We start from the raw sequence: 14,867 nt of genomic DNA on the forward strand, positions 1-14,867 counted from the left end.
AGGATCACAGGCATGCATAGCCATGCACACTGTTCAGGTAACCAAACTGGGGCCTCTCATGTGGTTTCCACCCTTCCAAGTGGTGGTGCTGAGTGCCACCATGGCTGGAGTCACCGTTGATATTTTTGGAAAAGACTCAAAGTGGCAAATGATTTAAATATGGCTAAACTTTGCTTATAATTGTTTCTTTATTTCTAAGTTGGGATTTGGGCCTGAGAATTGTTTTATCTAGGGAAAGTAGCAGCAGTGAGTACTATAGCATTAGGTGATGGTTGGCTTTTCCTGCAGTATTAGAAGTGCCTCAGAGAGTCACCTGCAGGTTCTTCTTGAGGAAGAAAAGTTGGGGGAGGCTGAACTAAGGAAAATGAGGCAATGACACAAAAGGGTGAGTTCTAGTTTACTTCCCTCAATCTAAGAGCCATAACGGTGAAAAGAAGTCATTTAAAACCATCACTAGAATACTTACATTTAAATGAATATTCTCTCATACACATGAAGAGAGAGAAAAGCTCCCTTGCCAGAGTCTTGTCATGCCACAGTCCCGTTTCTCCAGCACTCCAGCTCATCAAGATCTATTTTTTTGAAAGACACGTTTTACTTTATTTATTTTTATTTTAAATTTTGTTTTAGTCATCAGAGGGCATGTGTACTTAGAGAGGGAAAAAAAAAGCACACCAATAGGATGCGGTCACACTGTAATCCTTTTTCCTTCATTTCTCTATCCCGTCAGGACTTCCGGCATGCACATGCATGTGCCTAGTCTGTCTTTCAAGCCACCGGGGGTGAGATTCAAACCCTAGTTAGCCATGTGGAATCTGGCTCCCTGCATACAGGCTTCCCTGCTGCATGAGGTCAGCCTAGCCTGTAAGGATCTTTTTTTTTTTTTTTTTTTTTGTAGAGGTTTTTGCTATAGGGCGTGTGCTCACCAGACAGACAGAGAGAGACAGAGAGACAGAAAGCAAGAAATCACCCCCCAGGGGGGATGGCCATGCCGCAATCCCTTCTTCTCCATTCTCCTCTCGGGATCTTGGGCACGCACGCACACGTGCCTAGCGTGAGTTTTAAGCCGCCGGGCCGGGACTCGAACTGTGGTCAACTACATGGGAGTCCAGTGACATAGCCATTACACTAACTGCTGGTACCGCTTGTCAGGATCTTGAACACCAGTGTGTTCAAACTTGTTTTCAGGCCAACTCAGGGATCCAAATCTGCAGTGGCTCATGTGGCTTCCAGCACTGCAGTCCAGTATACTATGAAGTGTGCTAGCAGAATATTTTTTATCTCCATAATTCATTTTTTTTGTTGTTAAAATAACTTGTTTTTTAAAATTTGGGGAACAAGGCAGCTAGTTGATTATTCATGAAATATCTAGATTAACGTTAGAAAGTACCACATGAAGAGTTTAGCTTATTTAATGTTACTCTGGAAAAAAGTATGGTGGATAGTGACAAATAGTTCCAGTCTCTAAGGGACTAATTGTTAGATATTCCACTATAAAATGATGCCTCAATTAACAACCTTTCTGGGACAAAGCTCTTTTCATCTGAATCAGCATACCCTCAAAGAGCACTCTGTGTTCAGAGCACCAAAGTTCTTTGGAAAAAGAGACTTGAAAATCACTAGCTTAGATAGCATGGAACAGCCTAGTGATGTGGATAAGTGGGTTCTTACATCATATCTGCCTGGGTTCAGATCCCAGCTCTGCCACACAGAACCTGTATATCAGACACAGTATGTAATCTTCTGCACTTCAGTTTTCTTTCAGATAATAATACCTACACCTCTTAGGGTTTTAAGATTTGCATGTAATGTATTATAAAGAACATTGACTAATAGCTGCCCCAAATAAACATTTAAAAAGTACCAGCTGACCAGTGATGGTGGCACACTGTTAACACTATTATCCACAATGTTGTGGCCAATGGGAAGGTCCTGGGTTCGCATTCCTAAGTCTCACTGTAATTGCTGGGCAGGGGTGCTTATGATCCTGACTGGCTAAGGCTGGGTAGATTACAACTTGAGGACCCTGTCAGGGTCTCTCTTTCTCTTTCTTTCTCTCTCTCTCTCTTTTAGTAATAAAGCAAGTATTAGCTTTATCCTTAAGGAGTGAATCAAGAATTTGGGGAATAAGTTCCCCAATCCATTGTTTGACCAGATGGAAATGAAGTACTTACTGCCTAGGCCCTATCACCAAGCAACAATCCATTCCAAGAGGGCTCATAGACAGCAGTGTGCCTGACGAGGCAGTAGGTGGTCCAAGGACAAAGAAGGAAATGCCTTGGGCAGGTAGAGTGGCTGCTGGAATGGGCATCACTCTGTAATATATGTCTCTGCTCTATTTTGAGTAATGAAGTTTCCAGTAGTGACTTGTGACATGACACTGGAATAACTCCTGTTAGTTATGAGCACTGTGAATGTAGAGCACTTTGTTATTAAATAGGGTTTTCTGTCAGCTACTTCAGCTAGGTATCTAGTTGACAAAATCTATAAAATACCGAAGAGACAAAGCTAAAGTTTAAAGGAGTAAGATGTAAATATGAGAACAGCAGAAACAGCTGAGTAAATTTTAGGATTAAAGCCAATGGGGAGAAAGATCCCAATCAAGTAATAGATAATTGAAAGTGAATTATTGATGCTAGTTGTATAAAGTTTGTTTATTTATTTATTTATTTGGAGAGGTTTTTGCTATAGGGCACATGCACTCACCAGAAAGAGAGAGACAGAGAGATAAAAAGCGAGAAATCACCCCCTGGGGGGGATGGTCACACCGTAATCACTTCTCCTCCATTTTCCTCTCAGGATCCGGGCACGCACTCACATGTGCCCGGTGTGAGTTTAAGCCACCAAGTCCAGGACTCGAACCACGGTTGACTACGTGGGAGTTCAGGAACATAGCCATTATGCTAACTGCTGGTCCCGCTAATTATATAAGGTTTTTGCCTCTTCACATTTAGAATCCTTTTGGACCTTTTTTCCTTGTTATGAATGATTATGCCTGAAAAATAAACTGCATTAGTAATATCAACTTGCTGCCCTTTTTAAAAATACATAGGACTGGGGCTGGCAAGCGGTGTGGTGGTTAAGGGTGCTGGACTCCCACATGGCTGACCGCGGTTGAGTTCTGGACCTGGTGGACTGCTTTCTCACTTTCTCCCTCTCTCTCTGTCCCTCTCTGGTCAAATAAAAATAAATAAATAAATAAATAAATAAATGAAGTTAAAGAAAATAATTCTTTTTAAAAAAATACATAGGGCCACTTAGAACTTAGCATCTTTAAGAAATAACTAGAATTGCCATTTGATTTACTCTAAACTTACAATAGGTTTATTGGGGCCAACTCTGACCTGGTGGTTAAGTCAGCCAAATCCCAAATGGCTAATTGCATAGTTCAAGTCCCAGACCCAGAGGCTTGACAAATATGTCAGGCATGTGTGTATATGTGCCCCAAATCCCAGAGATGGAGAAGGGGTTGCAGCGTGACCATTGCCCATGGGGAGGAGCTTTTCCTCTCCCTCTCTGTCTCTCAGTTTTTGTCTCTCTCTGGTGAGCCACTTGCATCCTATAGCTTTGTTGAGTGCCTGCCACGATAGGCTCCATACCAAGCACTATCCATAGGTTATCTTATTTAATATATACCCAACTCCAGGATACATATTGTTAACCCCGTTTTGCCAGCCAAAACCCAGAACTGCAGCATTCGTAATTTGACCTAAATAGACAGCTGGTGTATGACTGGGTTAAGTTTCAACTATACATCTGGGGCTGGCGGGTGGCATGGCAGTTAAGGGCACTGGAGTCCCACATGCCCAACCACCATTCGAGTCCCAGACCTGGCAGCTTACCTTTTCACTTTCCCCCTCTCTCTCTTACTCTGTCTCTCTCTGTTAAATCAGCTATACAGCCTTGCTACTGATAAATGTATGATTTCTGGCAGGCTTTTTGAAATGCTAATAGTTCCTGTAGACTCTTCTTTACAACTTTTCTACACCCTTAGATGTCTTGGGCTCTTAGCTTAGGAGCAACAAGCTCTTGAAATCCCATTATTGTTGCTGCCTACTGGGATAATGTATACCTGTAATATCATCAGGTCTTAGTTTTATCAGAGAAATTCAAGCCATGACAGGCAAACAAGTCATTCATGATTTCTACTCAGGGAATAAATTTTGTAGGAGGGAAAGAATTGAAACAAGAGATAATGAGGTTCCTGAATTATAAATGAACTTTCACTGTTCTCCATTACCATGTGATAATCACAAACTGAGTGTGTAATACAGTCAGTCATATATTCTCGTTAATTATTACGTTTAATTTATGAAGCTTTTGCATTCTAGAAAAAGGTATGTGGATTGTTTAGTTTTACTACTTTTATGACCTTAGTAAGGTTTAAAATCTTTAGGTGTTATAATTTCTTTAAAAGAATGTGAGGCCAGCAGGTAGCATAGTGGTTCAGGCACTGGACTCCCACACACTTGACCGTGGTTTGAGTCCTGGACCTGGTAGCTTGAAACTAATGCCAGGTGCATGTGCATGTGTCTCCAAAAGTCCCAAGAGGAGAATGCTGGAGAAGGGATTGCAGTGTGGCCATCACCCTGGAAGGCAATGTCTCACTTTATTTCTCTGTCCCTTTCTGTCTCTCTGGCAAGTTCCCATGCCCTATAGCAAAAGTCTCTCAAAAAAAAAAAAAAAAAGAAGAAGAACGTATATGTTACTGTTGTTGGAGGTAGTCTTATATAAATTAGGTTAATATAGTTGATAGTGTTATTCAGACTGTTATATCTTTGCTGGGTTTTTTGTTTCATTAATAGGAGGTTCTTCACATGTTAAAGATCACATGTTGGGGACCAGCAGGTAGTGTGGTGGTTAAGGCGCTGGACATTCCCACATGGCTGACCACTGTTCAAGTCACAGACCTGGCAGCTTACTTTCTCACTTTTTCTCTCTCTTTCTCTGTGTCTCTCTCTGGTCAAATTAAAATAAAATGAATGGATAAAAAAAAAGATCACATGTTAAAAATCAATATGATTGTGGGACCAGCAGTTAGTGTAATAGCTATGTTGCTGGACTCCCATGTAGTCAATTGCGGTTTGCATCCCGGACCCGGTGGTTTAAAACTCACACTGGGCGCATGTGCGTGCATGCCCAAAATCCCAAGAGGAGAATGGAGGAGAAGGGATTGCAGTGTGGCCATCCCCCCTGGGGGGTGATTTCTCGCTTTCTGTCTCTCTCTCTCTGTCTGGCGAGCACACGTGCACTATAACAAAAACCTCTTCCAAAAAAAAAAAAATCAATATGATTGTAGGTTTTCTATTTTCCATTTAAGTTTATGTTCATTTCATGTATATAGAAATTCTATTTTTAGTCAGATACACATTTACAATAGTTAGTTGTCTTAGTCCATTATTGTGTTGCAAATACCTAAGACTGAGTGATTTATATAGAAATAGAAGTTTATCACCTCACAATTTTGGTGGTTGGAAAGTAACCAGGCATCATAAAATGATGGAAGGCACAACTTTGAAGAGTGGAATCTGATCTTTCTCTGCCTGCCTCATTTCTTCTCCTTACGTAGGCACCAGAAATCAATCAAGGGAGCCCTGTTCTACTGACTGTCACACCTACAGGCCCACCCTGAGATACCATGAAGGGATTAAGTTTTTGGCTTAACACCTTTACAGTACAATAGAGTCCCAATACATGAACTTTTGGGGCACAGCCAATCACCTCCTAAGACCAAGTTCTAAAACATGACCCTTTATCATAATATCAGTCTTCCTATAAATTAACTTTTTAAAAATTTGCCAAAGGATACATGAACTTGCTTGCTGGAAAGAAACAGAGAGAAGAAAAGTGAGAAAGTGAGAAAGCTCCTCCCCTGAGAAATGATCACACTGCAATTCCTTCTCCATTTCTCCTCCTTTCAGGATTTTGGGCACACATACACACATTTCCAGCATGCTTCTCAAGTTGCTAAATCTGAGACCGAACCCATGCAGTTGGCTATGTGGAATCCAGCTTCCTTAACCACCATACCACAGGCTGGTCATAGATTAAGAATTTTATCATTATGAAAAGTCTTTCATAATCTCTGGTCATGAAATCTACTTTACCTGATAATATTGTAGCCACTTTAGCCTTCATTTACTTACTGTCCACATAGTATACCTTTTTTCTTACTTTAACTTTCAAAGTATGTGTCTTTATATTTAAAATATATTGCTTATATTTTTGGGTCTTGGTGTGTTTTGTTTATGTTTTTTTGTTTTTATCCAGTCTGACAATCTTTGCCTTTTAATTGCGGTTTTTAGTTCATTTACATTTAGTATAATTATCAATATGGTGGATTTAAGGTGTACTGTATATGTACTAGGTCTTAGACTTGAACTGCAATCCTTTCTCCTCTGAGGATTTTGGGCATACATGCCCATGTACCCAGCATGATTTTTTTTTTTTTTTGAGAGGTTTTTTTTTTTTTTTTCGCTATAGGGCACATGCACTCACCAGACAGACAGAGAGAGACATAGAGACAGAAAGCGAAAAATCACCCTCCAGGGGGGATGGTCACGCCGCAATCCCTTCTCCTCCGTTCTCCTCTCAGGATCTTGGGCATGCATGCACACGCGCCTGGTGTGAGTTTAAGCCACCGGGTCCAGGACTCGAACTGCAGTCAACTACATGGGAGTCCAGTGACATAGCCATTACACTAACTGCTGGTTCCCCTCAGCATGATTTTTCAAGACACCAGGTCTGGGCCCAAACCACAGTAGGCTTATTTTTGGTTGTTTTTGCTGCTTTTGTTTTGTTGTTGTTGTTGCTGTTATTGTTCCTTTATTACTCTCCCTTATGATTTCTTTCTTTTTGAATATATGAGTCTATGACTTTTTATAAATTACATTTTTAAAATTTTGGCCATTATTTTTTCAAATATTTCTTGTCCCATTTTACCTATCTTTTCCTTCTGAGATGACAAAGTTAGAATTTTAATTTTTAAAAAATTTTTGCTATAGGGTATGTACATTCACCAGAGAGAAAGAAAGAGAGAGTGTGAGAGACAAAGTGAGAAATCATCCTCCCCTCTGTCCCTGCCTGTGAGGAAGGCTACACCACAATTCCTTCTCTTTCATTCTTCTCTTGGAATTTTGGGCACGCATGCACATGCACCTGGTGTGATTTTCAGGCTCCTGGTTCCGGGACTCAGACTGTGGTTGGCCATATGGAATTCCAGTACCTTAACCACCGTGCCACCTGGCAGCCTGAGGCACATTTAAATCCAATTTTTACCTGTCATTGACTAATATCAACTACAGCTTCCCCTCAGATGGGGAAAAAACACACACACACACACACACACACAGGAAACTCACCCAATGCAATTTTCTAATTCCTAGTGTAAACTCCAACACTTGTTCAGTTTCTGTCTGCTTTATTTTTTTGGTTGTTTTCTGTTGCCTTTATATTTTGTCAGGAGTTTATATAGTTGTTATTCTAAGGAATGGTTGGTCTGATAGACTCCAATCTGACATTACTAGAAGCAAAACCTCCTTTGCTAAACCTGGCATTGAGAACACTTTGCCTATCTTGGTCCTACCCTATTTTTCAACATTCTTATATTTTGTCATTATCCTCTATGTGGCCATGTTCCAACTAAAATTATCTATTTTTTCATCCCTTATGTTTTCCTACCTTATCTCCCCCCACCCCAGATTTTTGCCATAGGGTGTGTGTGCTCACTGGAGAGACAGAGAGAGACAGAGAGACGGAAAATGAGAAATCACCCTCCAGGGGATGGCCATACTGCAATCCTATCTCCTCCATTTTCCTTTCAGGATTTTGGGCACAAATACACACAAATACCCAGCAAGATTTTTTAAGTTGCCAGATCTGAGGCTCAAATCACAGTAGATCTGTGTGAGTTCCCAACTCCATAAAAATTGTGTAAAATAAGCTATAAAAACTCTATGGAGGGCTGGGCCCAGCAGGTGGCATGGTGGTTTAGGAGCATTGGACTCCCACGTGGCAGACCATGGTTCTGGCCTCAGACCTGAGGCTTGCTCTCTTACTTTCCCTTTCTCTCTTTCTCTCTCAGTCCAGCTCTGGTCAAATTTAATTAATTAAGAAGTAAGTAAGTAAGTAAGTAAGTAAATAAATAAATAAATAAATAAATATATAAATAAATGTATGGAGGGGCCAGCAGGTGGCATGGTGGTTAAGGTGCTGGATTCCCATATCACTGACCACAGTTCGAGTCCCAGACCTGATGACTTGCTTTCTCACATCTTCTTTCTCTCTCTTTCTGTCTCCAGTCAAATTAAAAATAATAATAATCACAAATTATATATATATAATATATATATTATATATAACGCCAACCGCGGTCAACTACGTGGGAGTCCAGCGACATAGCCATTACACTAACTGCTGGTTCCCAATATATAATTATTTTTAAAAAATGTATGAAGAGAGTTGTCACAGGGGTAATAGGCTTGTCAATTCTATAGGAATAGTAGTTTCACAACAGCTCTTTTAGCTTCATGTATAAAGTGTTCCCTTAATAACTCTCAGGGTAGGAAAGGAATTAAATGAAAGAAACTGGTTACTTATCACCAGCTGGATTGGGAGAAAGGGCAGAATGGCTGCCCTCATTCTGTCTCCCTCTATAGAGCTACGCTTCCTTACCCTTCCTTATCTCTCTGCCCCATGGCCAAGGCTAGAGGCCTACATCGATGACTGCTACTGATTTAACATTGTCAGGAACAAAGGCTTATGAAGTGGTCAGTACAATTCCTCCTCTGGAAAGAGATATCCTAGCTTTGGTCCGCTTTTCAAAGCTGCCTGAAGGAAAGTGCAAATATCCCAGTCTGCAGTTTGGAAGGAAATCCCAAAGGTACAGGCTGCTTTTTCATGAGTTTGCAGATCATGTCTTTCCCTCCTTCACTGAATCTGTTGTCTCTGCTCAGTGGCAGTCACATGATGACATCTTGTTCCAGAAGCCATTTTAATCCTTATTTAATGTTTGCACTCTGAAAGTGGTTCTTTTCTAAATGACTAGGAGCTTTAAGGTTCAAGGTCAAAGCTATGGTTAGCGGTGATTCCTGTGTGACTTAGCCGCTTACTCAAGTAAACACAAATGGCCGACTTAAATTTTATTTGTCTAGTCTATCTTGTCATTCTTTTTAACAAGAAAAGATAAAGAGTAACTGAGCCTACTCTTAACTTTCTGCCTATATTTATAGTACATTTAAGATTTCACTTAGATGAATTAATAAAATATATTATTTCCAGCTTTTTCTAAGATTGAATTTCTGAGATTTTTAAGCACTTCTCTTTTGCCTGGGCCCAGTAAAATTCTCTATATGAGATTTTTGAGATGCAAGAAAGAAACCTTTGCAAAAACATACACTGAATATCACAGTGAATAAAGTTGGTGTACCTTGAAAGATAATCCTCTTTGAGATGAGAGTCAGAGTTGTGTCTGTTCTGTATGGTAGGTACTTCATGGGAGCTTAGATGGCATGCAATGGACAGCAGCACCCTGAAAGCACAGAATTTGAGTCTTAAATGGCATTGATTGATTGGATGAGGAAGCAGACAAAAACTTAATGAATTGTAATTGACATGACTAATTGACTTACTGAATCAATGAGAACCTGTGCAGACCCAAGTCAGGATTTTGTCTACGTATAGCAAAAAATAAATATTTGGGGTTATGATTGACTGAAAGTTAAATATTTTAAATATAAAACAACTTCGAAGCTAGCATGACACTACAACTAGCCTTGTTACTAATAGCTAACTTTCATTACTTACTTACCTTGAACCAACATTGATCTAAGCCCTTTACTTGTTGACCTAGGAGATGTAAACAAGAGCATAGGAAACAAGGTTCTGTGATCTGGCTGCTTGCAGCTATACCTGTGGTAATGTTTTAACCTCATGTAAAATTCTGGAATTCATGTTGGCTGAGCCTTGAGAGGACAAGAGCTGTTTCTTTCTCTCTCTCTCTCTCTTTCTTTCTTTCTTTAAAGAATTTTGTCACTATAGGGTGCTTGTGCTCCATGAAGAGTACAGAGAAAAACAGAGAGACAGAAAGTAAGAGATCACCTCCCAGGGAAGATGGCCATGCTATAATCCTTTTTCCTCCATTCTGCTCTCAGGATCTTGGGCACACATGTACATGCACCTGCCATGAGTTTTAAGCTGCCAGGCCTGGAACTCAAACTGCAACTGTGGGAATTCAGTGACATAACCATTATGCCATCTGCTGGTCCCACAAGACCACCACATGGTGTGGTGATTGGGTTGCTGGATTCCCATGTGGCCGATTACATGTCAAGTCCTGGACCCAACAGCTGAAAAACCACAACAAATAAATAGATTAATAAAGAAATGTTAAAATAAATAAGTAATTGTTATTAATGTTATAGAATAATGAATAAAGAACACTTATTTTTGGTTTGAAGAAAAAATATTTAAATTTGACTTTTGTTTAGAGTTGTTTTAATAACACTTATTGGAGGCCCATGTATATACATAGAATAAAATTGTAACAATTCTGTACTTTTGGTAGGAACAGTTAACATCAATATACAATTTTGTTATTTGAATCCACATGTTGAATTTGAAAACTTCAATTGTATTTTGGGGCATTTAGATGAAACTGTCAAACATTTTTATGTCTATAGAACAGATTTTAAAAATCTTTCAATACTGTAAAGTGTCAGAAAAATGATTTTAACATTTCATCATGAGCAAGAACCATGTGTAGAAATAACAAAAATCACTTCTCTTTTTTTTTTTTAAATGTGTGGTTTTTAACAACAGAGGGGTGGCAGGGGAGAATCTCTTGGTAAGTAAATTTACATGTGAGTTGTATTAATTTTTAAAAGAATCATTTCCAGTTTTATAATGTAAAGTATTTCCCCCTAGTTTTTGCTATAGGGTGCTTGCACTCATGGAGAGAGACAGAAAGAGAGAGAGGGAAAGTAAGAAATCTCCCGGGGTCGGGGGGAGGGTGGCCATGCCTCAATTCCTTCTCCTCCATTCTCCTCTCAGGAGTTTGGGCATGCACGCACACACATCCAGCATATATTCTAAGCCACCAGATCCAGGACTTAAACTGCACATTCAGTCATGTGAGATCCAGCTGGCTTAATCACTATGCCATCTGCCAGGCCCCCATGTTCTTTTATATTTAAAATAGCCTCTTAATTATTTATGTGAGCAACAAGAATATAGATTTGCACTGACCCTGTAGCCTAGTGGTTAAGAGAACAGGATCCCACATGTCTGACTATAACTCGAACCCTGGCCCTGGCACCTTGAAAAACACTCCGAGGAGATGTGGATGTGTGAGTGCACATGTATGTCCCAATTCCTGACGGGATGAAGAAATGAAGAAGGGATTTCAGCATGACCGTGCCCCATTAGGTGGTGTTTTCTTGCCCTCTCCCTTTGGTGAGTGCACATACCTTCTGGCAATTAAAAAAATCAGCCTACAGGTTGGAATGAGAAGTATTATGCTTCCTGAAATTCTCTTGCAGATTTTAAATGTACAGTCTCTCACCACTTCAACAGGTCAAAGGTTATTCTACCATAATTTTTAAAAAGATTTTTTTTTTTGACTCACTGGTAAAGAATGAAATTACAACTATAAATATTAAGTTAGGCTAGAAGTAAAAATTTGCAGTCATATCCGAAATGTCAGCACTTCATGAGAACTTGAGAAGAAAAGAGCTCTTGTACTTTGCTTTATAGTGTCTTAAACCCTGGAGAGAAGCCAGCTCGATTTGATTTCAAAAGCAAATGTAAAGTATCTGTGGTCATACTTGGGTGCCTCATAATAAAGTGTGATGTGAAGGTTCTCGTTTCCTCATTTAGTCCAGCCCTTTAGGACCTTACAGACAATACTCTAAAGAGAAATAGTTGAATTTGTCACTGTGGTCTTCATCCAAGCAAATTGTTTTGAGCAGCTCCTGTTGGGAGCTTCTAGGACACAAAGATGGGGAAGACACGGACTTAGTTTCTTAAGGAAATAGCATGCCACAAGGGAGAATCCATTCAAATTCAGAGAGTGAGAGACAAAAATCTGTTCATTCTACAGAGCTGTGGGGTGTGCCTATTAAGTCTGAGACTGTGCCACTTATTAGGGTGAGGATTATTTACACTTTGAGCCCCATCCCCAGTCCTTAGGAACTCAAACTTTAATTGCAGGAGACAGTCAAGTGTGTAAAAATGCATGCAATACAGTGCTAAGTGAAATGTAGGAGCATCCATTAGCCTGCAGAGCACAAGGGGAAGGAGGAATCAACTGCCTGAGGGAGGTAAGAGAACTTCCCAGTGGAGGTCATGTTGTGAGTTTGCCTTGAAGGTTGTGGTACTGAGCATCCAGGAGAGAGGACAGAGGGGCACTCTCAGCATAAAGAGAAAGGTATTCAAGAGCATCAAATAGTAACTGCCCACTTGTGGCTGGATAATGATAATAAATTAATCTAATCTCTTAGTCTTTAGAATGTATTGTTTATATCTTTTTGTACTCAATGTTCAGTAATAGAAACAACCCAATGATTTAAGTAAGTATAGCCACCATCACCTTCATTTTCCAGGTGAAGAAAATGAGATGTAGGTGAGTTAAGAGCTAGCCCCTGACGTGAAATGGCAGAGTAGGACTCAGACCTCGGTGGTCTTTGTACTTACGTTCTTGATCATTATGCCATACTCTCTCTTACTGCTCAGGAAATGATAGGAATTACTCTAAAAGAGTAGGACCAGATTTTAAAGAATCGTGTGTGGAATCCTCAGAAATCTAGTGTCAAACAAGTGACATTTGAAGCAGAGGCATAATCAGATCCCGTTCATGTTTTAGAAAGAGAACCATAGTGGGACCAGCAATTAGCGTAATGGCTATGTCACTGGACTCCCACGTAGTCGACCGCAGTTCAAGTCCGAGACCTGGTGGCTTAAACTCAGGCCGGGCATGTGTGCGTGCGTGCCCAAGATCCCAAGAGGAGAATGGAGGAAAAGGGGTTGCAGCGTGGCCATCCCCCCTGGGGGTGATTTCTCATTTTCTGTCTCTCTGTCTCTCTCTGTCTTTCTGGCAAGCGCACGTACCCTATAGTGAAAACCTCTCCAAAAAAATAAAAGAAAGAAAAGAAAAGAAAGAGAACCATAGCAGTGGTGTATAGAAAAGAGATGGAAAGGAGGAGGCTGCAGGCTGGGAGACCACTTGGAAAGCAGTTACTAGAGATATTCCCACAGTTTGGAATTTGAAGCACAAAAATGAGTGGTATTCAAAGGGCAGAAAGAATAGTATTAATTGTATTGTGTGAAGGGAAGCTTGACTAGCCAATAGAACATGCTGATATTTGCTGAACTGACAAAATTTTGGTGTGACCCTGAACCAGTCTCAGCTTTATTTTTTTAAAAGATAAAAAATAGAGAAAGAAAAAATAAAATGTAAAGCCAGTTGTTTTGAAATATTAATCAGCTAAAAATAAAAAGACAACTAATGTCATGTAGTTTCTCTTATCTTTTGGGGCCAATTCTAATTAAGCACATGTGACTTCTTTAGACTGGTACTGTCCTTCAGTTTCGCTTACAACAAATAGCTAGTGTATTCACGTACAAATTGCCCTCATTGCCATAAAAAATGACAGCTCACAAAACCATATTTCTACCTGTGTTTAAAAATTACCATGTTTGATTGGTCGCTCTTCACAATTGTGTGCTTTTAAATCATCCAGGTGGTAATTTCTAGCACACAAACGCATGTGCTGGGCTCAGGAGATGTGCGGGTTAGAGAAAGAGACGAGGATAATCTGTATGCAGGTAGAAATTGAAGCCCAGGAGGGGTTGAGATAGCTTAAGAAGAGTTTGTAGAGTAAAAAGGGAAAGGTCTCTGGACAGACTCTTAGAAAACAAGTAGGAAAGAGGAGAGAAAGAAGAGTGTGCTAATAGAAACATCATATCCCTAGCATTTAAAGTTAATTGGAAAGTTACTTTGAAATAGTACAGGAATCTAGTAACTTAGAGCAATAATCTTTTGTTGGGTTTTTGAAAAACCTCCAAGAGCACTTCTAGTTCTTAAAAAGGGATAGTATATACTTTTTCTTTTTTAATTTTAAGAAATTGACTGAATTCTAAGCAAGAGGATAAGAGTAGCTTAATCTCTGGAATCTTATCCTATGTGTGGGTTAAATTCAGAAGAAGTAGAAGCTGGCAGGTAGTATGGTGGTTGGACTTCCACATGGCTAACCATGGTTCAAGTCCTGGACCTGTCAGCCCCAAAATCACAACAAATAGATAGATAGGTGTTTAAGTAAATAAATGTTTTTTTAAAAATTCAGATGAAGTAATGCCACCAGCAAATATCTGTATCAAAAAGGCTAACATGGGGACCAGCAATTGGAGTGGTGGTTATAGCACTGGGCGACTCCTATGGCCAACCATGGTTGGATTCTCAGACTCAGTGGCTTGAAAATCATACCAGGTGCATGTGCCCAAAATCCTGAGAGGAGAGTGGAGAAGGGATTGCAGAGTGGCCATTCTCCCTGGGAAGTGAGTTCTAACTTTCCTTCTCTTTGTCTCTCTGTCTTTCTCCAGCAAGTTCACACACCTTATGACAAAAACCTAAAAAAAAAGGGGGTGGGGGGGGGAAGGGGCTAATGCATGGGGGGGGGGGGGAGGGGATAAATGATAGGGGCCAGCCAGTGCTGTGGTAATTAAGGAGGCCGGATCCCACATGATTGTGGGTTCAAGTCCTTGAGTGGTTCAAGTCCTGGACCCTGTGGCTTGAAAAGATTCTGGCCGAGTGTGAAATGCACATGCACTGAAAAGCAGAATGAGAGAAGAGATTGCGGCATGGCCATCCCCTC

General features: G+C 40.2%; 1 protein-coding gene across 2 annotated transcripts in view; it reads left to right on the forward strand.

Annotated features, from left to right (window-relative positions):
* The window catches only part of ABHD3 (abhydrolase domain containing 3, phospholipase), a 51,394-nt gene that overhangs the window by 11,493 nt on the left and 25,034 nt on the right, over positions 1-14,867 (forward strand). For both annotated transcript variants that reach the window (XM_014588987.2, XM_006151596.3), the window contains one exon: positions 10,798-10,843. In XM_014588987.2, coding sequence (XP_014444473.1) covers positions 10,798-10,843 — 46 coding nt within the window. The remainder of the gene's footprint in view (positions 1-10,797; positions 10,844-14,867) is intronic.

Source organism: Tupaia chinensis, unplaced genomic scaffold (assembly GCF_000334495.1).
Source record: "Tupaia chinensis unplaced genomic scaffold, TupChi_1.0 Scaffold000320_2, whole genome shotgun sequence".
NCBI classification, from domain to species: domain Eukaryota; kingdom Metazoa; phylum Chordata; class Mammalia; order Scandentia; family Tupaiidae; genus Tupaia; species Tupaia belangeri.